At 39.3% G+C, this 25,465-nt stretch overlaps 1 protein-coding gene across 1 annotated transcript in view; it reads right to left on the bottom strand.

The window, feature by feature from the left end:
- Positions 1 to 6,444: 6,444 nt before the first annotated feature.
- The window catches only part of VWC2L (von Willebrand factor C domain containing 2 like), a 149,398-nt gene continuing 130,377 nt past the window's right edge, over positions 6,445 to 25,465 (bottom strand). Inside the window, exon 3 of the mRNA XM_077152020.1 lies at positions 6,445 to 6,593. Coding sequence (XP_077008135.1) covers positions 6,445 to 6,593 — 149 coding nt within the window. The remainder of the gene's footprint in view (positions 6,594 to 25,465) is intronic.

The raw sequence follows: 25,465 nt of genomic DNA, 5'->3' as shown, positions 1-25,465 counted from the left end.
TTCCTACAGGTCCAGGATGATATGGCAGCTTTTCCCCTGTGTAGCCAGTGTACTTGTGCATACCTAGAATCCAGCACTACCTGCTCTGCTATCACGGGCTGTCTTATCTGCCCCATCAGACTGTAAACTCCTTGAGAATAAAAAAAAAGCTTCATTCAGTTGTATCTGCATTGTTTAGTCTCCTGGCTGAAAAATTATTTTTGAATAAATGAATGAACTCTATAATTAATAAGACAGATTTTTAAAAGAGAGAATGGATTATAATAACTGAGTTAACTATATCAAAATATGTGGTCCCATGAAACTTGAGCATCTACTTTATTAAAATAATGCACTTTGAAAAGTTAAATCTATATTTCTGAATTTAAGGGAAAAAAACACTTTGTAGTACTTTTCTCAGAGTTCCTGGTTCATAACAACCTTGTGATGAATTTGCAATGGAGGAATCTTACAACAGAACCTGGATAAACTTTTCTGTAATAATTGAAAATACCAAAGAGAATGGTGTCTTCTGAAACAGATACTAAGTCATCAGAGAAATAGGCAGTTGAGGGGATCTATTGCATAGAAGCTAAATAACCTATGTATGTGGATACCTATCCCTTGAGATGGTAGGCACTGGAAGTCAAAGACAGACCTTTCAACAAGATTAAAGAGATGCTATTAATTGCTATTGATCATGGGTCAACAAATTAAATTGCATCTGCAACTGAATTTCTGAAAGGTCTAAATGAGAAACGCAGCTAATGGAGTCTGGCTTCCCAACGTTGTGATTAATTAAAAAGTGAATGAAACAAAAAAAAACCGAGTTAAAAAATATGTAATGGAAACAGGGTGGGCATCCTTGGAAATCTCAAATTGAAAGCCTTCCCCAGGACTTAACTTGTCATTTAGCCTTACATGTTCTGGAAATAAAATAGAAAGTCCCACTGGACAGCTAAACAATCCTTTTTTTTTATTTCCCAGAACTCCGTTGAACAACAATATGAAAATGAAATGACATTTTACATTCTGATATGGAAGTTGCAGATAGAGGTATTGGAAATTTATAAATACTTTGTATCAAAACAAGCAAATAAATTGTGTTTCTCCATAGTGTGAGATTAATATTTGCCACTAACTAGTGACGGATTCTGTTCTTCTTGTCACCGGAGCCAGTGAGTTCCATTTCAAGATTATTATGCAGAAGCTTATAACCAGTGGTGAGTTTTGGCTATTCAAATTCTAGTTTTTCAAACCAAGATGAAAATAGAATTGATAAATGGGAACAGGATGGGATGCTTTGGAGACAATCCTAAATACCTGCTATATTATCAGCATCTTCAGCACATGTCCTAAAATGATTGATGAGCCACCTTCAATGAGATGATGAGTCACCCTCAAGTAAAGCATGGGTTCCCCATTTTTTGGTGGTTATTATTAATCTCAATGACCTTCCAGTCACCTAAGCCAGAAAACTTGACTATTTTAATTCATCAATTCCATTCATTTAATGCTCACTCTATGAAAGGCCATAGCTGTGTTTGTGTTCATCAAAAGAACAATATTCCTTCTAGGAGTGTAAAATTGATTGGAGAAAATCAGGCGAACAGTACGGTTCAATGCCAAATCGAGCTGTAAATCTTACAATACATGGTAAGAAAGTATAGGAGAATTTGCTGACTCAGAGACAGCATTTCATCTTTCAAAATCATGAACGTATGTTTCTTTACAAAAATAATATCCCCCCAATAACCCCTCAAATAACAAAGCAATCCTGGACTGTGCTTTAATTGGTAACTTGCTCTCCCATGCGTTGAGGTGCCCTCTCCAAGAAACTCAAATCTGAAATGCAAGATATAAAGGGAACCGGGATTTGGATGCATGGAAAATTGAAAACCAAGAAAGTTTAATCTTGTTTTAAGAAAGAGCTGGTGGAGTGTGATGTGTGTTCATGGGTGGTGACTCCATGCTGACTTTTCCTTAGTGTGCTTTCTTCTTTCTGCCTCCAGCAATTCAGAAGATTTAGAAAATACTGTTCACTTGGATCCTGTATTAGGCAATATCTTTGTCTCAAGGAGAAGAAGAAAGAACAGTTTGCTCTGACTACCTAAGGAAAGTTTATACACATAAAACAGGTAAAGTTCTCCTCTGGATAATGGGTCGTTAGCAACTGCTCTTGTTCTTGAGTTTTCTGTTGCCGCACTGAGGTCAATTGGTAGAAAGCTGCTGGCCTAGCTGGACATTTAGGAGAGAGTTTAACCTGGAACTTTAGAAGAATAATATGCCAACACAGACCCTCAGGCAACAACCACAAACCCAGAGCTCTGTCAGAGCTCACAGCTGTTATTTGGCAGAGTTCAAAATTCAACTTTGAATTTAGGAGGCTTAACAACTCAATGCAGTGTTATGGACAGTTGGGAATATGTAAACACCTCCTTTCCCTCATATTTTAGAATATCTAAGAAATTTGAGTATGGACTGGATATTAGATAATACTAAGAAACTGTTCATTTATTTTTAGGCTTAGTTACACAATATGTAGCATTGTGGTTATATAAGAGAATGTCCCTACCTTTTTTTTTTTTTTAGAGGTGATTTCTACAAAGTATGGGGGTGAAATGGATGCAATGCTTGTGATTTGCTTTATATACCTAAGGGAGATAATAATAGATGAAGAAGTTGCACAAAATCTTGATAACTGTTGAATCTGGGTGATAGGTATATGGAAAATTGTAATACTATTTTCTCAATTTTTTTGTATGCAGGAAAATTTTATAATAAAAATTTATATATTTTTATAATAATGAAATAATTATAATAATAATAAAATAACTTATATTTATTATAATAATAATAAAATAACTGCCTTGCCACTTATCCGGTAACCTTGGGCAAATCACTTAACTTTTTTGCATCCTGGTTTCCTCAACAGCAAAATAGAGATAATAAGAGCCCGCCTTCATAGTTGTGCTGTATGGATTGAATAAGACACTATGGCTAAGTTCTTAGCTCAGCATCTGGTGCAAAGTAAGCACTCAATAATTATAGATTATCATTAGTATTGTGTATTAATATGGAGTCAGGGAGATGTTTTTCCTATCTCACTGCTGGTTTATTTGAGTCTCCTTTTCCATCCTTGAGTCAGGGTTGACTTACAGCATGAAAACTGAAATTCAAACAGGCAGCTACTAAAACCAATGCTCACTTATAACTAAGTACAACTCTAGTAATACATGTATTTTCAGACAATTAAAGTCCCTGAGAATTAGGCATTAAATAATGAGGATAGAGAGAGGGGAGAAATTGGGAAGAAAATATACCACAAACAATGTTTGCTGGTTAACACACATTGTATTTAACAAAATAATTTTTTAATAATATATTCTTTTACACATCAAATATTGTTGCTAGAATCCCCTTTTTTACAGTTTAGTGTTTAGTTGTTTGTTTTTTTTCTCACTAGTTTTCAGGCACACCATTTTTCAAAGATTTTAGAAACTGAATCATTTTTAATAGGCATCAGCTGACAGAGAAGCTGCTGCTCCCTTATTTAAATATAGCTGAAGTTAAAGCAGAGAACAAAGACGGAGGAGAAATAGGAGTACAGAGGTAACGGTTTGGATGCAAACAAAGCCTGCAAAAGAAAACAACAGATGAGACCAGAACTCTGTTGTTCAGAGTTTGGGAAGAATTTCTCCATGACCTTGATAGAAGGAAGTTGTAAAATGTGTATCAGTTTCTGAGAAATTCTGTCACAGTATAGGTTCATCTCTCCCTAAAGGGGTAAAAAATGTCAGTGCTACAAAGTCTTCAAGGAAACAGCTTGTAGTGAAACTCTGAGGAAAAAAAAATTCCATTACGAAAAACAAAAGTCCCTCTCTCTGGCTGGGAACAGAGGCCACTGAAGAGCCTTCCTTCTGCAAACTCTTTGAAGTGAGTTTCTTGATGGAGGTTATACTCCATTCTAGTAAATTCTCGCTGTGACAATTCCTGTGCTAAGACTTTGATGCAAAATTTCTGCACCTCAGATTCCCAATGCATTCTCTCTCTTTGTGTTTTCTAAAAAGCACATAGAAACTCCTTAATAATAGATAGGGTACTATGCTACATGGCTCTATTAATAATATTTTCTGGGTTTCAAACCTTATTCCTGTCATTTGTTATTATTATTTCGTTCCAAGAGTGAATTTTTGAAGCTGGCGACAGGCAACCTTAGAGCAAAGAAACCTGTATAATACATCTCTGTCTAGACACAAGCTGAAGTGTGGAATGCCTTTACCTTTGAGTGCAGGAATAAATCATGCAGAATTGTTCATGAATGATTCATGACTGTCTATATGATGTACCCATGTGGCAACTGAAAGGCACCAACCTTGCTGCAAATTGGTGTTCTAAAGGAAGGCAGCTTGATGGTCTTCCCCAGGAGAGTGCAGCATGGCTATTCGTATCACAACACAAGCACAGTGTGTGTAAGGAGTGTCAGGTCCAACGCGTCAACACATTAATTTTGGAAGTGACAACTCTTTCTTGATGACAGGAAATGCTTCCAGGAGGAGAGGCTGATAATTTAAAATGAAAACCCAGTTGATGAGACTAAATAAATATGCGTCCTGAGGTTGGACCTGCGATGTTAGAAGCCATTCACCCCCTGTCAAGGAGTCCTACCTCTCAGAGCCGCTGGTTTGTGCATGTACCGAAGGGTTTAGAGACTCATCAAAGCCACAGATGCAACCAAAGTTTGCCATGAATGTGCCCTAGCAGAAACCACTCTAGGAGATTCGTCTAGATGAGCGGCTCTCAATTGGGCACACTTTTTCCCCTTGGGACATTTGGCAAAGTCTGGAGACATTGGTTTGACCAGACTCGGGTACTGCAGTTGACATGTAATGAATAGGGGCCAGGGATGCTGCTGAACAGTCTCAAAATGTGCAGGACAGCTCCCTCCCCCAACAAAGAGTTATGTGGCCCCAAATGTCCATAGTGCCAAAGCTGAGAAACCCTTCTCTAGACTATGGCACCCCCACAGGAGCTGTGGAAAAGCCCAGATTGGGGTGGCAGCAGGAAAAAAAAAACATCGATGAGGATGACAACCTTAGAGTTTCCTCAAGGACCCAGTCAGATCTGCACCAGGGTTTTCAAGACAGGAAAGTGGAACAAATAACTAACTGTGCCATATGGTTTCAGAATTGCTCATTTCGCACTTGAATCGAGGTGGTATCAGATACCCTGTGTATTTTATTTTTTCTGTTACTATACTAGCAGCATTTCCAGGGCAGCCTTGAGACTCTTCGAAGGTTCACTTTAATTGTTCGGTATATAATATATACATTTAAAAAAATGTTCAACAAATGGAATTATATTGTGCAAGACTCACTCTACCCTAATCTTTAATTAAATCAGCACTTGAGGTGGTTAAGTGCCCCGAATCTGTCCTTTAGACAGAGGGCTGAGCAGTTGTTACTGTAACATGGCAAACACAGAATTAAACCATAAAATCTACCAGTGTGCACAACTGTCGTTCAACCAACTCTGAACTCAAAGGTCAGAAAAGTTCAGAGGGATTCAGATTCACAGTGGGGCTATTCACCCTGGTTCTGGTAGTCATATTGCCAGGTGACAGAGTGGGTTTAGAGTAGTGTTTAGTTACATTCCAAACTTAAATTCTGCATCATGAGAAAGTCTGGTGATTAATGCCACTATTTTAAATACTTGTTCCCCTTTGGACTCTTTAGTCGAACTCATGATGTCCTTCACATGTTAGGTTTTGACTGGCAGTTTCGAGGTTTGGTAGGAAATGTGCAGTTGGTAAGAAATGAATGGTAAGCCCCCACATAATGACAAGGCACCAGGTCCCCACCCTGCTCAGCAATGGTCCGGCTGGGTGTCCACCTCTCTTTGCTTAATCCGCGGGGCATGATTCACCGGAAGGAGTGAATGGTTGGATTCTCTTCTGTCTTCCTGCTTAGGAAGAGTCCTCCACCCTGTGCTCCCTTACCAAAACTTTTTTGACACCACTCAAAACTTTACTATGCAGTCGAATCTGGTCCCTTGGATTTTAGAGATGAAAGAAAAGATACTATGGGAGAAAAATGCTTGTAGGGTTACAGAAGAATGAAAACGGAGTAAATCAGCTGACGATAAGCTGACAGGTCAGAGGCATCTCCAGTGCAAGAGCCTGTGCAAGGATATTTCTTTCTTTTTGTTCCAGAAATCCAGTCGTCGTCACCATCAAGCACTGATAATTACAAAAGCGGTTTAGATAGCCATATACTATATATATTTTATATAGCAAGAGAGAGAGAAATTTCCCCTTAGTAAAATATTCACTTTTGTCAACCCTAAAAGTTTTGCTGGTGACCCTGTTGTGGCTGGCAGGAGTTTGTTTTGTCTTGTTTTAAACATGTGCAGTGTAGAAGCCATAGCATACTCTCCTAAGAATTTGTCATTGGTTGGGAATTTGCTCTATACAGTCAGCTTGCCTTGGCATTCACGCTTTGAACACTGAGCAGGCTTCCACCAGTCCCCGTTGTGACAGTGACAGATGTTACATTCATCCACTTTCACTTCAATGCCAGCCGGAATTATCGTAGTTCCTGCAAAGCAGTTTGGACCTGGAATACAGACATATATTGGTTAGTTGATTAAATCTGGGAGCCTCCCTCTCTTCCTTCAAATAATATTGAAAAAAGTATGAACCCCAAAGCTGCAAATGGATAGGTCAGACTGCTCTTAGCGTATCATCAAAGGATTTTCTAGCCATCCCCTTTAAATTCCAATCTACAACCCTACCGACTTTTCCACATAGCCCATATTCTCCATGTGCGCCACGCATTAAAAACAAAAAGAGCCCAGTCATCCAAAACTTGCATTGTCTGCCTACCAAGCATGTGCAGTGTTGTAAAGTAAGGGTCTATGGATTAAACTCTATTTACTTTGCTCTCTGGGGCATAAAGGCTGCCCTTGTAAATACCAGGGGAGGGCTGGCATGGTCTCTGCCCCAGAGGGCAACACCCCATGGCCTATTGCTTCCCTTCCCCTGGTGAACATGAGACAATGAACCCACTCGCTCCCCAGTTTCGGCACCTCCCTGAGCCCAGTTCCTGGAATTCCCAGCTTGTTTCTTGATAACAATGAATAATTCATGGCTAGATGATTTATTCATGTCCCAAATACAGCTTTGTTGGAGGGTCATTTGATTTTTTTAAATGGAATTCCTTTAATCTGATGGCTATCTTTTAATTTTTTTTTTTTTTTAAAGAATGACCCAAATGGTTGGTTTTTGAAAGTCAGCAAGAATTTAACTTTTCAGGTACTGAAAAGCTTTGCTGAAAATGTCACTGCTCATTGTAGATACATGTTTTTTAAGATTCACCAATCTCAGCTTTTTTTCTTTTTCACTTTTCTTTGTCCCCTTTCCCTATTTTTTTTCCTCATTAAAAAAAAATCCTCCCAATGTAGAGATGCCAGTATTAGTGTTAGCTGGTAGCTAGCTTTCAAATTCAAATGGGATAAAAATTGCTTCCTAATGTACAATGGATTATAGTGGTGCATGTAAACTGTGGCTTCTCTGAAACCATCTGAGGAGTCTCTGCAGCACACATCTGGATAAGGGGAAGGAGCAGTGTGTTGTGTCTACTGGTGATTTATTAATCCAGCACTCCTGGCCACTCGCCATAACCACTACAAAGTAATATTGCAACATATATCAATAGTGGTGCCCTACTTTTACTGGAGGGAAAAAAGTGCCTTCTTGCCACTTCATAGGCATTTACCAGACTATCATTACCACCAGATAGATGAATTCAGGCACTATTTGTAGTTCCACTTCATAATTGGAATCTTTTTTTATAAAGATTTCAGCAATTAAGTTACAGTGCATTTTTATCAATACAAAAACATTTACCGTGCTATAACTTTAGTTATTCATTGTTTTAGGGCTCACAAACCTTGATTAGGTTATGGACTTACCAATGGCGTTTGTGTACGTAAGCCTTTCCTTCACTCTGTAGGATAAGAAACTACAAATATCTGAGACATGTGTCTGAGCAAGGACAACCAACTAGAGTAGTAGGAAAATAATTGGTTAGCTCTGATGCTGAGACAGCTAGTGAACTGCTGGTGCTCACCCAGCGAGGGAACTGTGTTATGATCCTGTAGATAGAAAGCTCTGGACATCCTAATTGTCCTGATGGCTGATTATTTAGGGACTTCCTATCAATTCTGTAAGTCCTAGGATTGAAGTCATTGTTTGATAGATCTGATTGCCTTTGGGACTATACTTTCTTGGGAAAAAAATTCCATACCAAACTGAATTTTTTTTGGTCCATAGCAGAGAGAGTCTCAAGAAACTTGATAAGGAGGTTTTTCCAGAGTGTCCTGGTTTCCCATGACTATTGTTCACAGTTCTAGGTAGGCATAATCTGGACAGAACCCAAGGAGCTTCAGAAATCGAACTAGATGGCGACCACCACCGACTTGCCTGGAATTACCCTAAAGGAAGCAATAGTTTCTCTTGTCCCACTCCCTACCTCCATCTGCTAACCAGCACCTTTCACTCCCATTGAAAACTTTTGACTTTTTATAGATGAAGAAAGAAAAAAAATTCTCAAACATGATTCCAAAGCAAAGTCTCTGAAACAGGCAGGATTTTATTCAGTAGGAGTTTTCCCAGTTTCTTGAGAGGATTTGAATTTTTTTCAGAAGTATCTTCTGGAGAATATGTGCATATATATATATATATAAACAAGCACACACACACAGTGGTGCTGGCAACTGAGGCAAGGTAAATCCAATCACGATGGCACAATGTGAAAAAAGAGGCAGGAAGGATCTTTGAGAAAAGAGAGCCTTACAAATCACCATGCATGGCTTGAAAGTGTGTTTTCCTAGAGCTCTGGTGTTCATATCTGCCCTTTCTGCATATGTCTGTACCATCTGTTATGGTTTAAATTGAGTCCCCTCAAAAGATATGCTCAAGTCTTAACTCCCAGTACCTGTGAAGGGGACCTTATTTGGAAATAAGATCTTTGCAGATGTAACCAAGTGAGGATGAGTAAATATTGCATTAGAGTGGACCCTAAACCCAATATGACTGGTGCCTTTATAGGAAGAGGGAAATTTGGCCACGAAGATGGAGGAGATGGCCATGTGAAGACAAAGGCAGAGATTGCAGTTATGCTGCCACAAGCCAAGGAATGCCTGAGACCACCAGAAGCTGGAAGAGGCAAGAAAGGAATCTTTCTAGAGCCTTCAGAGGGGTCATGGCCCTGTGGACTTGATTTTGGACTTTTAGCTTCCAGATGGTGAGAATATATTTTTGTCACTTTAAGTCACCCCGTTTGTAGTATTTTGTTATGACAGCCTTAAAAAACTATCAGCATACTACAATCAGTATATTTGATTAACCTCTATACATCATTTCTGAAGACTCATTTAGAATTTTCTGCACTCTCAGCTCAGGAAATATTAATTTCTACTGACTGACAACATGCAAAGAAAGATCCTTTCCAAGTTGCCAGACTGACCAGTCAAAGGCATTGCCTGTAGGTAACACAGTAAATTCTCAACTGCCTATCTGACAGCCTGAGGTACTTTACACAATTAAAAAATAAACGAACAAACAAAAAAGTCCAACTCATTTGGTGTCATTAACTGTAGCTTAATACAGTGATTTTATTAGCGCCCTTCCGAGGACATTAGGTGTAGCTACAACAAACTCATATTTACTATACAAATAGTCTCATCTGTTTAAAAGCAATTTAGATCACTGCCAAGCAGATTGGTCGGTGCTATTTAGAAACTGTCTAGTTTCCGCCCTTCCTCCTTCATAGAGGTGATGATAAATGCTGACTTCTTTGAATTAAGGGAGTTAACATGTGGTGTACTGCATGAGCCCCTTTTCTGGGAAATCTGTCTGATTCTTTTGCTTTTATTTGGGGGCTGCTTTCCTTTTGTGTTGGTCTAGGTGAAAGAATAAGTTGCTCAGAAGAGTGAACTCAGTGGCAAAAGCAGCATACTGTAATGCAGAGGATTTGGAGAGAGTCCAGAGGGTAGCAATGAAAATGATTAAATTGGAGTCTGGCAAATAGGACCTCTGAGAAAAGGTTAAAGGGATTGGAATTACTTAATCTAGAAAGAGAAGACAGAGGAATAGCTCAATAGCTCTCAGAATGAAGGTTTATTATGTGAAGAACGGTGACCAACTCTTCTCTCTTTCTTCTGAGGCCCAGAATAAGAAGGAATGGAGGTACACTGACTCTCACTGAATTGGAAACACACTCACACACACACACACACACACACATACTTGAATCTCTGAGAGAACTGAGAATTGATTGTGGCAGTTGTCAGCGACGTGGTGAGATCCTTTCCCATTCCTTAAGAATATGTGAGGTCTCATCTATGAAGGATGGTTTAAATCTTTATCTCCTTGAAGACAGAACTGAATATCTGCCCAGGCCTATGACTTTGTCTGACAAATGGTAAGAACTCAGTATATGTTTGTTGAATTGAATGGCACAGTATGAACTAGCTGGCTATATCACAGAAGCAAACTTGTTTTTGAACTTACAGGTAACTTTGTACGATCTACCAGGCTTAGCCCTGATATGGAAATATCTGTTAGTGAATGGAAACACATAGCGATCATTTCTTGAGCACATACTTCATGACCAGAATGTGCTTATTTAATCTTCACAACCAATCATATAAGGTGCACATTCTTACCCTCAGGATACTGAGTCTCAGAGATAGAAGAGGACATGCCCAAGATCATATACCCAGGAAGTAGCAATGTTGGGATATGAGTTCAGATCTGTCTCATCAGTAGAATGATTCTAATTGCTCAGGAAAATATGATGCCTAGGAGTGCTTTCTTGTATTTTTTGCCAAAATCCTGGACATGAGGCTTTAGGGTCCAGCTGGTCCTGAGATTGGGGTTTAGAGGTCCAATCCACCCTGGTATTGAGGCTCATGTACTAAGGTAAGGAATTTGATGGAAGGAGAGAAGGGAGATTATTTTTCTATATAGGTATTTATCAGATTTACTGGTTTTATATTGTGTATCTGTGTAGTCTCCAGGAAACTTAATTTATTGAAAAACTAAAGATTTCTCATGGAGAAGAGGCTTGGCAGTGAGGCTTTCCTTCTGGCAGCAGTGAGGTTCCCACTGGTATTGCATGTAGACAGACTAAGACACAGGATGAAATTGGGCTGGAGCTCAGGAGACCTGATTCAAGTTGTGGTTCTATAATTGATTAGCTACATGGACTGGGCAAACACTACCATAGCCCAAATACAGGTAGGGCCTCATATGGTCTAGTTTCAGTAAGGAATCCTATTTAAAAAGAATGCAATACAATTGGAAGTGCAATGCAAATCTCTCTTGGAGAGTTAGAAGTAGGAGGAAAGAGGGAAAGGCTAGGAATATTTACGTATGGATTTTTTTCTCCATAAAGTATATAAAAAATTATTTTTTTACCCTATCATTCTCTGCTTCTCTGAGCACTTACTTTGCACAGCTCTAAAATAAATAGGTTTGCAAACTTCTTTTTTTTTTTTCCGTATTGAAAACCATTCAAAAGGAATCCTATAAGGGAGACCGATGTGTACAATATATAAACCAGAACTGCTCTGTGAGGTAGCTGTAGAGAGCCTGGAGCTGTATTTTTTCAGTGACATTTGTTCCCATCTCACCTCATTCTCACTGAGGTTGCCAAAGAGGCACCTGCATCGAATATCTAATGCTCATAAGAGAAAAGCATTTGGAATTGTCTCCTCCAGCTCTAGTAACCCACTATTCTAAGAAACTATCTACAAATAGAAGGAGCCTCCTCTCGCACATTAGTGCTTGTAAGAGTTGAATAGTTCACTACAGTCTTTCTTGGAAAGCCTTGAAATTTTTTTCATAAAAGGGCATATCCTAAGTATACGGAGAAGGATGTCTGTAGCCATTCTAATCGTACCTTCTGCAGATCCGTGTATTTTTTTTTTATGATGTTGAACATCACATAGTTGCATTAAGGAGTACAGAAGTAACTTGAAATAAGTGTCCTGAGTGTGAGGATTACAGATTTGTGTAAAGTTATAACAGAGAACCTGACCTGCTGTGGGTCTGTGAAAAGGTCAGATGTATGTGATGGGGATGGGGGGGTAAGTGGGCTATGATACATTCAGGAAGTGGAATAAAGCCAAACAAAGTTGATATATAGCAAGATGAGACTACTGGAGTGGCTAAGAAAGCAGGTTGGGGCAGGGATGTGATGGAGTCTGCTTGTATTGGCATGTGAGCCAAGTGTCAAATTTTCAGAAATTTTGTAAGCTGGTAGCTATATAGTAGCTATCAATTGGCCATGGTGGTAGCACTTAGACCATCAAAATTTGCAAATGCTGCAGTGTAGGGCTTTTCCCCTCCCCTAGAAAGCCTATTGTTAAACATTTATTAGTACATTGCAAGGTTAGGGTTTGACATCGTGGGTCTTGTTGGCCAAGTTCAAGGTTTGGATCTTTATAGTAAGAGCAATAGGAAGCCCTTGAAGTATTTGAAGGGTATACGTGTGTCTGTGTGTGTATTACCATGTGTATGTGTGTGTGTATTATCACGAAAAAAAACTGATTCATTTACTACACCAATGTCACTAGATGATTGATCCATAGAGCACCAGGATGGGAGAGATTTGATCTGTCTTAATGGATACAGGACCTTTGAGATTGTGGACACAGACTAGAACCCTCACAGGTCCTGGTCCTTTGTGATGATAGCTAAAGCACATTCCTTTCCTCCTTGCTTTGAGGCATGAAATGAATTTGCTAAAATACTGGAGTGATACATTAGTGTCAGCAATCAACGCATTGGCTTGAATTAATTGATCAGATTATCCCTTATAGAAAGTAAGGTTCTAAAGGAAAAGGACCCAGGGAATATATACTTTGATCTGGAGAAGGGAGGAGAAAAAGGGCTGGAGAGTGGGGGTAGTTTCTGAGAGGAGAGCTTTGTTAGTGTCCCTCAGGAGACTGGAATCATGTGTGATCTAGAGGAGATACTGGGCCATTTGGGGAAGAGGTGATCCTATTACTCAAGCAATAAAGCCAACCCTGGATAATTTAATCAGAAAAGGCATTTAATAAAGAAGGCTAAATCCAGAGTATATCCTGAATAGGCAGAAAACAGGTTTGGAGACAATGTAGTCAAGAAAAAGGGCCAAATTCATGCTGTAGATCTGGCCCAATGAAGACAGACCTGGGGCACAGATATAGAAACAATCCATGATCACTGCAGCAAGTATGTTGTAGGACTGAGCTTAGTCAAGTGACTGCCCCTTAGCTGCAAGGAAGGACAGAAAGTGAAGCTGAGGCATTGATAGCTTCTGGGAGTAGGGGTTGGAGGGAGAGACTTCTTCATTAGTAGGGAATTTCCTCAAACACGGGAAGGAGGCAAACAGGAAAAAGAGAGATGGAGAGAGGGATCAGTGAGGACTAACGTCATCTTCTTCAAAAGATTTTCTGGGGATAACTACCATATATTTGTCAGGAAATCGGGTAACAAAATAAACATTCATTCAGAGCAAGAGTTCTCTGAGCACTAGCTATATAGCTATGAATACTATGAGTAAGACAGAGCTCCTGCCCTCAGGGAGCTGACATTCTCATTGGATAAATCAGCCAGCCAAAAAGCACAAAAACAAATACACAGATCCATTCCAGGCCACTCAGTGCTATGAAGAAGATAAGCCAGGCAATGTAGTCAAGTGTGTGCCGGCACCCACAGTGGGGAAATACTTTACAGAATGTTTTGATGTGCATTTTCTTACTTTATATTTAATATTAATATTCACAGTAGGTGGTTATATCAGTTCCACTTCAAAAGTGAAGAAAGTAATTTCAGAGAGGTTAAGCGATGTGATAAATGGCAGTGAACTAAACAATGGAAGGGCTTAAATTTCAACTTTCTTATTCTGACCCCAGGTTTACTACTTCCCTTGAGGAGAGTCTTTCTTTATGTGTGCTATTATTTCCCCCCAGCTGTTAGTCATAATCATGCATTCTCCTGGAAGCTCAGAGGAAATCCAGATCCAGTGGACAACAACTGACTTCACTTAACACTTTTTGAATTCTTTTTTGAGGAACATATGATGCACCACCTCATGTCTTCTTCACCATGAGCTATTATTTTCTTTGTTTTCAGATGAGACAATGAAACATAGAAAGGTCATATGAGTTTCCCAAAGACACATGGTTAATAAGTGAGCAAGCTGGGATACAAAGGCACTTTTTCATGCTCCAACCCAGGAAAAGGAGCTATTTTTCATTTCCTCAAAGTCTTGAGAGCACCTGAGAAGGCTGGTGTAGAGCACAGCAGACAGAAAAGGCTAGGATATTTGCATTCCTGTTTCTTGAGTATGTGTGTGTTTGTGTGTGTATATTTGTGTAAATGTAGGTGTTTTAGCTTGTAAACTGCCAGAATGCAATATATCAGTATTGGAATGGCTTTTATAAAGGGAATTTAAAAAGTTACAAGGTTACAGTTCTAGGCCTATAAAAATGTCCATACCAAGGCATCCAGGGAAAGATATCTTAATTCAAGAAAGGATGATGGGTCAGGAACACTTCTGTCAGCTGGCTGGCATCTGCTGGTCCCTTGCTCCTGGGCTCCGTTGCTTTCAGTCTCTGTTCCTGTGGGGGTTCCTCACCTTGCTTATCTGGGATTGACTTTCATCTCTTGGCTTCCCTTGGCTCTCTCCAGGTTCTGGCTTACTTAATATCTCATGACGATGTTTGCTGGGCTCCAAGTATCTCCAAACATCAATGTCTGTGTTCTCCAAGTGTCAGCATCTGTGTCTGGTCTGCTCCAAGCTCTCTCCAAAATGTTTCCTCTTTTAAAAGACCCCAGTAAACTAATAAGACCCACCCTGAGATTGAGAAAGCCCACAAGGAGGGAGAGAGAAATGAGACAAAATAAAGTTTCAGTGGCTGAGAGATTTCAAACAGAGTCGAGAGGTTATCCTGGAGGTTATTCTTATGCATTTTAAAGATATCCCTTTTTAGTTTATGGTGTACTGGAGTGACCAGAAGGCAGTACCTGAAACTCTTGCACTTCCAGTAGCCTTGATTCTTTAAGATGATTGTTATGATATACCTTTTACAATCTGACTGTGTGATTGTGAAAGGATTGTCTGATGCTCCTTTTATCCAGGGTGTGGACAGATGAGTTAAAAAATATGGACAAAAAATAAATAATAAAGGGGTTAAGGGATAAAATAAATTGGGTAGATTGAAATACTAGTGGTCAATGAGGGAGAAGGGTAAGGGATATGGGATATATGAGTTATTTCTTATTTCTCTTTCTGGAGTGATGTAAATGTTCTAGAAATGATCATGGTGATGAATACACAACTATGTGATGATATTGTGAGCCACTGATTGTACACCATGCATGGACTTGTATGTGTATGAAGATTTGTCAATAAAAATATTTGACAAAAAAAAGTAAAATCTTACCCTAAAAAGTTAAAAAAAAAAATCATACCTGCTTCTAATCAAAAGGCCACACCCACAATCTCCTTGGAGATAATCTAATCAAAGTATCTGCCCTATAGGACTAGGATTATAAGAAAAGGCTGCCCCACAAAACTGAATCAGGATTAAAACATGGCTTTTCTGGGGTACATAATACCTTCAAATGGACAGAGGTAAAGGGGTGAATGGGGAAATGGGAAGGAGAAAACGTCTGCTTACAAAACACCATATAGGGAGAAGTCGGCCCACTTGCCTTGTTACTTCACCTCTCGTCTATGACTGCAAAGAAGGAATTATTTCCAAGTAGTGGATTTGGCTGGGAAGGCAGTGTGGTTTTAGGGGTCATCTTGGAAAGCAGCCCATTCGGCACTGAGATCTGTAAGCAAGGGAGGGTCTATCTTTGTTGCTTGTTGATCCAAATCCTCTTCAAAGCCAAACCTCTTACTTCTCAGAGACTAGGAAAGTCGGGCTGGTCATGACCACTTTATAGGCATGTCATGATTATAAATTGGTATGGCATCCCCCAAAACCTTCTTTCTGACAATAATTTCGTATTGCTTAATAGACCTCTTTTGAGTATTGCAATTTCCGGCCCTGATTTGAAAATTTATTATTGATGCTTGGTATCTTTTAGAAACTAGTTGTAAATGATCTTCCTGCTGCATAAATGAGGCAGATTCCTATTGTGTAAGGCCATAAACATCCTATATTTACTTGGCAGAGCATCTAAATCACTGTTTCAGCAAAGAGTAGGTTTGTAGGCTTCAGTCTGTGGTTGAATCAGATTGGATTATGTTCAGCCTTCTAACTGATTTCAATTCTCTGCTTCATGAAGTCTGATAAATGTTATTGTGCCATGGAAAAGCAAATAGGCTTTCTGATCAGGTGTGCCCATTTCAACTATTAAAATCTTGGAAGAAATGTTCTTAAAGAACCAGTAATTAGAGCTGATTGCAATTAAAGCTAAACTAAGTACCTCAAACCTCTCTAGCAATGTGTTTCCATGGCCTCCTTAGACCTGGAGAGAGAGCAGGGTTGACATTCCAGCTGCTGAAGTGTCTCCAGACTGGAGGATGATTGTCTCTCTCTACTCACTTATAGCCACTCATCCAAGTTACTTTCAAATCCATTTTATTAAACCTAATAAACAAAAAGCTCCTCATATTAAGGTGGCAAGATTCAGGAAGGATTGTTTTCTCCAAGGCTGCTCTAAAGGTGCCTGTTAATCATTTTATTTGAGGATTCAATATTGTTCAACTCCCACACAAATTTCACTCTGAGAGCTCCAGAGAGTTTTCTGGCCCTCACTTAAGTATGTGAGATTTATAGCCTGGCACTCTAATTAAGTTAAATGCAAGGGCTGGAGCAGAGAAAGGAAGGACGTGGTCAAGCTACACAATAAAAGTAAAGGTTGGCTGCTCTTTTTCTAACATCAGACGAATCGGCAGGCTGTGGGGATCTGGTACAGGCCAGATTCTGCATTAGTGGGCCATGTATGGCCAGTTTCACCTTCAGAATGATGTTTGTGGTCAGAAAATGGCTTGATTTACCATTGTGCAGAATACTTAATCTGCTTAGTCTTTGCTTATAAATGGCTTTGCATGGTGGAATAATCTCAGCCCTAACTTCCAAACTAAGAGATCACTACCTCACCTTGTTAAAGCTTTTCTGGTCTTCAAATCACTTTCATGTTTCTTCCCATCAATAGTAAAGATAGGAAGAGTTGGTGTTACCATACCCTTAGTATAGCTGAGGATGCTGAGGTTCAAAGAGAGAGGGGTAAGGTGCGAAGGTTAGGACTCAGTCAGGCTGTCCGTGTTCTAAATCTGCTCCTGTCATTTACTGGCTGTGTGAGCTCAGTGTCCTCAGCCACAAAGTGGGAACAATAATTGTTTTAGTTTACTAAGTTGCTCAAAGCAGGTACCATGAGTTGTGTTGGCCTTAACTATGGGAACTTAATGGTTTACAAGCTTGCAGTTTTGAAACTGAAAAAGTTCATATCTAGGCAGCATCAAGAGGATGCTTTCTTCCTGAACACCAGCTGCTGGTGATCCAGGCTCCTCTATCACATGGCAAGGCACGTGGCGGCGTCTGCGGGTCTCTCCCTTCTCTAATGGGTTTTGTTGCTTTCAGCTTCTTGCTTCTGTGACTTTCTCTCTCTCTCTTCCCCATTCATTGCGTAATGAATGGGACTCCATAAGAGGATTAAGACCCAACCTGGGCCATTCCTTAATTAGAGGTCCTCATTAAAAGATCCTATTTACAATAGGCTTAAACCCATAGGAATGGATTCATTTTAAGAACAAGATTTTTGGGGATACATGTAGTTACAAACCACCACAGTAATAAAATAAAAATAGTAAATGCTTTGAGGAAGTTTTGAAGAAGCAAATGTGTTAACATATGTTAAGTACTTAGCAGAATGCCAGCGTATACAAAAACTCAATTAATATTAATTATTGCTTCTTATTATTCTAATTATTATTACTACCTGAAAAAAAAATAATCCTATTATTCAGCTAATAATACTACCCCACGGTACTTAGGATAGGTTACAGATTCAGGTTCTTTGATTTCTAGCGCAATTTTTCTTCTTCTTTTTTTTTTTTTCATTTTATAACATTAGCAGAGGAATTATCCTTATTAATGGTAACTAATGTTCTTTGCAAAATGAGTGGGCATACAGCAGTAAAAGCAATGCAGGATTGCCCCCAGGTTTGTTTGCTATTCACCAGGACAGTTGAGGATGAAGAGAGCATGTGAATAGAGAGAGAATGCCATTGGGAAACTTTGTGGCAGGAGATATTAGGTCAAAATGTGTCAAGTCCACTTAAAATCTAGGCCTAAGAGTCACCCCCAAGAGAGCCTCTTTTGTTGTTCAGATGTGCCTCTCTCTCCAGCCAACACAACAAGCAATCTCACCACCCTCCCCCTGTCTACGTGGGACATGACTCCCAGGGATGTGGACCTTCCTGTCAATGTGGGACAAAAATCCTGGAATGAGCAGAGACTCAGCATCAAGGGATTGAGAAAACCTCAACCAAAACGGGGAAGAGTGAAATGAGACAAAGTGCCAATGGCTGAGAGATTCCAAACAGAGTTGAGAGGTTATCCTGGAGGTTATTCTTACACATTAAGTAGATATCACCTTGTTGTTCAAGATGTAGTGGAGAGGCTGGAGGGAACAGCCTGAAAAAAAAAAATGTGTCATTGACTAAGGAAAAATTATTTAGGAAAATGATTTAAAAATGGATTCCTCGGGCTGCTAATAATGAGTGTTTTTGTCGGAAAGCAATGGTCTAGATATGGTGGGAGAAAGTCGAAGTGAAAAGCTAACAAAGAGTTTACGAGCTAAGAATTGTATTCCTCAGTTTTCCCCACACCTCAGATTTTAAATCTTTCTGAGCTGTGAACTTCTGTTGTTTGGGGAAATGTGAGAAATAGGCTACTTTCATGGTTTTCTTTGCTTAACTACGATAACACCTCAAATGCCCACCAGCAGTCTGGTCACCAGCAATCTAGTGTTAAATTTAAAATGCACATACCCTTCAACCCTGACCCCACTCCCAGGACTATCTCCCATAGAAATAAAAGGACCGGTAAGTGATTGTATATCTGTACATATTTACATATGTGAACATCTATATGTCTATCTTGAGGGGGTGTAGTGTTATTTTTCTTGATGCTAAAAAAAAGAGGAAAAAATGGAACACTTGTCAACAAGGAAAATGGTGAATAAATTATGATACCCCAGTCCAGGGGCTCTTCTGCAGCCATTAGAAAGAATGAATTAGAACTCCCAGTTGACTTGCAAGGATTTTTGTGAGTTAATATGAAATATGACGGAATTGTGCAGCAAACTAGATATGCTGTGATCTCATTTCAATAAAACAAATATAGACAAACTTCCATGTGTATATTTGTAGAAGATCATTTGAGGATGGAAAGAAAATAAAGGGGCAGAAATACTCTGTTGTTAACATGGATTGTCTTCCCAGGGGAGAGGGTTACCGCCGAAGGAGGAGATGAGCAGGGTGAAGGGCAGGAGAGAAATAAAGGAAGAAATCTGCACTAAAAAAGGCAACATCACGTGTATTTATTTTTGGTTACATGTATAAAGATAAAGAGTGACTATTCGGTTAGTGCATGCATTTTAAAATCCATGAGTACATCTAATCAGATAGTGGTTCCTGTTTTAAAATCTGATTTTAAATTGCTAATATATTTGATTGTCAGGGATGTCTTAGAATTGAGGAAATATGGTGTCATCACAAGGGGCAGACCCAGCAGAGCCCCTTAGTATTCCAGCTCTGCTGGGCTAGGGTGTGTTGCCCAATATGACAGCCACCAGCCATGTATGGCTATGGAGCATGTGAAATGTGAGATGTACTTTAAGTGTTGTTTTTTTTAAATTTTATTATTATTATTATTTTTAGTTGCATGGTCTGGGAATCGAATCTGGGACTTCTGCATGGAAGTTGAGCATTCTATCACTGAACCGCCTGTGCACCCTGGAAGTGTTCAAAACTTCACATTACATTTTGAAAATTTACTATAAAAAGGGAAATTTTAAATTCATTAATATTATATTTATTACATGGTAAATAAATACATGGATTTATTAGATTAAATAAAATATATTACTAAAATTAATTTCACCTCTGAAAAAATGTTTTAAGGTGGCTGTGGTAGTTGGATTCAATTGTCAACTTGGCCAGGTGAAGGCACCTAATTCTACTGCTGTGGACATGAGCCAATGGTACGTGAACCTCATCTGTTGCTGATTACATCTGCAGTCAGCTAGGAGGCGTGCCTGCTGCAATGAATGGTGTTCGATTTAATTGGCTGGTACTTAAATGAGAGAGCTCAATGTAGCACAGCCCAAGCAGCTCAGTGGCTCAGCCCAGGCCTTTGGAGATGCAGAAAGGAATCACCCCGGGGAAAGTTGTTGGAACCCAGAGGGCTGGAGAGAAGGCCAGTAGAGATTACCCTGAGTCTTCCCATGTAAGTAAGAACTTCAATGAGAGTTAGCTGCCTTTCCTCTGAAGAACTAATGAAACGAATCCCCTTTTATTGAAGCCAATCCATCTCTGGTGTGTTGCATTCTGGCAGCTAGCAAACTAGAACAGTGGCTATTAAAAAATTTGCATTTGTACATGTGTCTCGCATTATATTTCTATTGGGCAATACTGGCCTAGAGGAATCAAGGAAGGATAAGAGGTGATGGGAATGGGCAATAGTAAACTGATATTTTACATCATTTGGCAGGAAAAAAATGCTAAATGATATGGGAAAGGGCATATCTTTAGGGCAGGAGTTTTTAAGTGTGGACTCATATGATCAATGACAAGATCACTGGAAACATCTTTGAAACACATATAATCTAGCTCTACCTGACACCTACTGAATTAGAAATTCTGGGTGTGGGACCCAGCAATCTGTGTTTTAACAAATATTCCAGGTGATTGTGATGCAGTGTAAAATTTGAGAACCACTGCTTTAGGACAAGGCAGGGCCTGGATAAAAAAAACTGTAACGTTGAGAACCAGGGTTTTAGAAATAGGGGAAATTCTGAGCAAGTAAATGGTGCTTAAATGGTTCAATTACTTTCAAGTTTCAGCTTCTGCCTTTGAGCTGTCATTATTGGGTTCCTTAGATAAGTGTAGTTTTTACCCATATGACAGCTTGAGAATCCAAAAGTCATGCATAAAACTTGGCAATTTGAACCATTTTGTATTAATGACCTTGGTTCTCCTTTGCCTGCCCTTCTCCCAAAGCAAAACAAAGCAAAAGAAGTAGGCTATTACTGGAAAGAAAATAGTATGCATTTACCTTTGGGAAAGAAACAGTTATGGAGGATTGTACTACTCAGTTTTATCTAACTTTCTTATAAAAAATAAAATTTCTTTAAATGACACACATTCCACTTTATCATCAACTTGGAAACTACCTATTTTATTGATGAACAAGTTGCACACCTAGTTTCATTTCTTTAAAATAATATCCTGTATGAGCACACTGGAGGGAGAGTCCTGTCATCACCGGGCAAAGGGTGAATGGGACATGGGGGATTCTTGTCAATAAAGAAGTCATTACCATATACTCACACACACTACATACAGAACACATTTCATAATGAAAATGACACAGAGCATTTTCCAAACAACTTACATCTGAAGACAAAGATAACAGGCGGGACATTTGATTATTGGAACATGTGACCAAAAAACATTATTATGGGTAAAATAATAATGGACATGGGTAAACTGAGTAACAATGTGACATTTTCTTTAATGTGTATCTATCGGTGCCTGTAGATAACTAATAACTGAAACCGAAATGATGACAAGATTAATCAAAATAAATAGTACATAAACTGTATTGAGACTAATTAATTTAGCTTTAGCAATTATAATGAAATCATAATTTAGAATTCCACAAGCAAATATTTACTATCCTCCATGTACCAGCCACTTTTTCAGGCACAGGAAATACCATGTTAGCCAAGCATAGTTTCTTCCTGTATGGAAGTGGGAAACGTAGATATTGAAAAGTAAATAATGGAGTCAGATTTCTGAAAAATAAATTAAAGGCAGCATATAGTAAAGCAATTTAATCTAGTGTAGAAGTCAGGATCCTTGAGGAAGTGGTGGGTGAGGCGGGAGGGAGGGGACAACAAGAGCATCAGGCAAAGTAGCAATGAAAGCTTTGAGATACCGCAGAGTAGAGAGTCAGTGGACAAAAAGCAAAAGATAATAGCAGAGATATAAACATAGATCTTGGTTGCCTTAAAAACTATGTTTTGGATTTGGGATTACATCCAAAGGACAGTTGAAACAATATGTGGCCAGATTTACTGTTTAAATAGATTACATTAGTGGCAATGTAGAAGATGAATTTGAGCAGAAGTGAGGGTGTGCTGTGCTGCTGAAAGTTGACCAATTTAATTAATTCTTGCACTGGTCCAGGCCAAGGTAATGGTGGGTTAGAGCAGAGCTGTGGCTATGGAAATGGAGAGAAACAAATGGGTTTGAATAATATTTAGGAGATAGGATGACCATGATTTGATGGTAGGCTGGATGTGTGGAATGAGTTAGAAGATGCTCCTCAAGTTTCCGATTTAAGCAAGTAAACAGGGCACTGATGGAGGGCAGGATTGGGGGGGAAGAGAATGAGATTAATATTAGAAATATTAGAAATTTTCATCTATTATTAAGTGAAAATTAATAGCAGGATAGAATTGACTGAGCTGGGTGTACAGAGTTGGGAGTCCCTGGCAAATGGGTGGTAACTGAAACCACGGGAACGAATGAGGTTTCTTTTGAGCATGTGGTGTAGTGCAAGAAGAAAGAGGATTTAGGATGACATAATTTCTGGGGAAACCAGAAGAGGTGGCACCTTCCAAGGCAACTAAGAAGAAGAATGCAGAGAGGAGGTAGAAAAAAAAAAAAAGGACTATGTGCTGTCAGAGAAGCAATGGAAAGGGAGTGTTTCTGGTACGAGGGATTACAGCAGTGTCCAAAAGGGCTGAGCAAAGGGCTGAGGTGAGGTCACTGGTGACCTTAACGAGGGCGATTTCTGTGGCATGTCAGAGGCAAAAACCAAGCTAGAGAAACTCAAGAAATGCGTTGGAGGTAAGGAGATGTAGAAATAAAGAAATCCTGGTTAGTAGTGGAAGAGGTCAAGGTTGAGGGAGGATATTTAAGCTTGGATAGAAATAAGTATGTTTAAATGTTGATGGGGAAAAAAACAGGCAACAGAGAGGTTGAATATAAAGGGAGAGGGGAATGATTGATAGACTAGTGCTCCTTGGAAGGCAAAAGGACATGGAATTCTGTGTCCTTAGTTGGGAGATGGGGAGCCTCATGATTGCAGCAGGCAATAAGAAGCTAAACAAGTTTCTTATAATCTCTACTTTCTCTGGAAAGTAGGAGGGACTCTAGTCTGCTGAGAGTTAAGGGGGAAATAAAGAAAAGGAGAACAGTCATGGGGAGGATGAAAAAGCTAGCTAACTGGGGAAGCATAATAGAATTGTTGAATGGGGCTGAGGGTCTAAATAAGGAAGGTGACTCTGAAGTGTTGTGGTTCCAATTTCATTGGTTGTATAATCTTTCCCACAATAGTTCAGCAATACTGTGGAAGAGCGCCCTTGGCAGATTGTTACCATTTAATAGCTGTGTGACCTTGGGCGATTCTCTCTGTGCCTCCATTTCCTGACTCGTAAAGTGGGAATGATAAGAGAACCCCCTGACAGGGCTCTTATGAGTACTAAGTGAATTAGTTCATGTAACGTGCTGAGAATAGCTACCGAATAGTGAGCGCTGTGTAAGTGTTAGATATTATCCAGGGTTGATGTTTTGTCAGGCATTTGGGAGGGTAGGAGCAAAGAAATGGTGGATATTAACTGAAAAATGTAGATTTGGGAGTTAGCATGGAGAAAAAGGGAAGCCGAGATACTGATTTCGGCGGTTGCTAGTCTGTTTTGTCTTTATTGGAAGTCCTTCTTGTGTGGATTCTTGGGCTCAGAGTAGTCATATGCTAGTTCTGTGGACATTAGAACAAGTGCGTTAATACAAAATAAATAACATTATCTGCATTCTGCCACTCTAGTTCCTTCTTCTATCCTTTGATTGTGGTACCCAGTACATAAAGAATTTACATTAAAAAGATGTTGTTTTTGTGTTTTGTGCTCTTTAAGTTCGTATTTGTTTTTGAAAATGAGAGCTTAGAATCAGTACTTGTATTTGATGCTGTATGTTTCTGAATTCCTGTGAAATGAGAAAGTTCTTAAAAAGAGAAAAAATTATAGGAAGCAATATTAAGGGAATCCCCTCAAGTTAAGGCAATTTTGTTTTAAGGCTGTAAATTTGCCAGCTGTTTTATGTTCTTTTCCTTGAGGTCCGCAGTGCAATTTAAGCCAGAAAAACAATCAGTTTGGCCCAAGCTTGAATTGCTGCAGAATAAACAACCTCCAAGACTATACTTTAAGAGGAACTCTGCATTGCCGATGTGCTGAGACACTCAGAGGTGCGATTTTGTCTCAGAGATTCTATTTTGTACGTTCATTCAGATCATGCCTTGGGACTCTAGCCTTTTATCATAAACATAAATGCACTTTACACAACCACATTCATTTCCAGGTAAGAAAATGACCAGGGTTTTATATAAGAAATTTATTGAAAAGGCCATTGTGCCCTCTGAAAATATGAAAGCAGTTTCACGCACTAACAAGCAATTAAGTGGAGTACAATTATACACTAGGGACTGGTCCCCTGAGTGTCTAGAAATTTTGATGTTATTCTTAGCTGTGCCATTGGTATTTCCCCCAATTTAGAGGTAACATTTAGAGGTGGGAAGGGTGAAGAGAAGAGAGATTAGGGTAGTCACTTTAGCTGGAAATACTGCCATTCTTATTTCAAAGATATCCCTAAATCAGTTGCCTTCTCAGGAATTGCTAATGGACAGATGTCCATTAAGGACAGTTTATTAATTTGTTTATTCAAATAACATTTACTGTGTGCTTCCTATGTGCCAGAGACTGTGCAAAGCACTAGTTAGACAGTAATAAAACAATATATTGGGCTTGAATTTATTCATTCGCTGAATTCCTAAGGCCATTTTGTAAGATCGGAGATATGGACACATCTATATGCTGAGAGGAAAGAGCCACTAGTGAAGGAAAGAGTGAAGGTTTGGAGAAGAGGAAGTTCTGGGCATCAGTACAGAGAATGAATTCTTGGCTTGCTACTCAAAATGAAATGAGAACCCAGGCCCAGCAGCACTGCGTCACCACAGAGTTTGGTAGAAATGAGGAATATCCGGTCTGCCACAAAATTACTAAATGCAGATCTGCCTTTTAAACAAGAAGTCAGTTCTCCTGAAATCTGAAGATAAGGATGAAAAAGATAAGTTTCTTGATGTTGGCAAGGAAGGAAGTAAAAATTAAGCCATTTCATTTTGTTGTGAAGGA

This window comes from Tamandua tetradactyla, chromosome 3 (assembly GCF_023851605.1).
Source record: "Tamandua tetradactyla isolate mTamTet1 chromosome 3, mTamTet1.pri, whole genome shotgun sequence".
Classification (NCBI taxonomy): domain Eukaryota; kingdom Metazoa; phylum Chordata; class Mammalia; order Pilosa; family Myrmecophagidae; genus Tamandua; species Tamandua tetradactyla.
The sequence above is the reverse complement of the archived record's forward strand: the minus strand, read 5'-3'. Positions and strand labels throughout refer to the sequence as shown.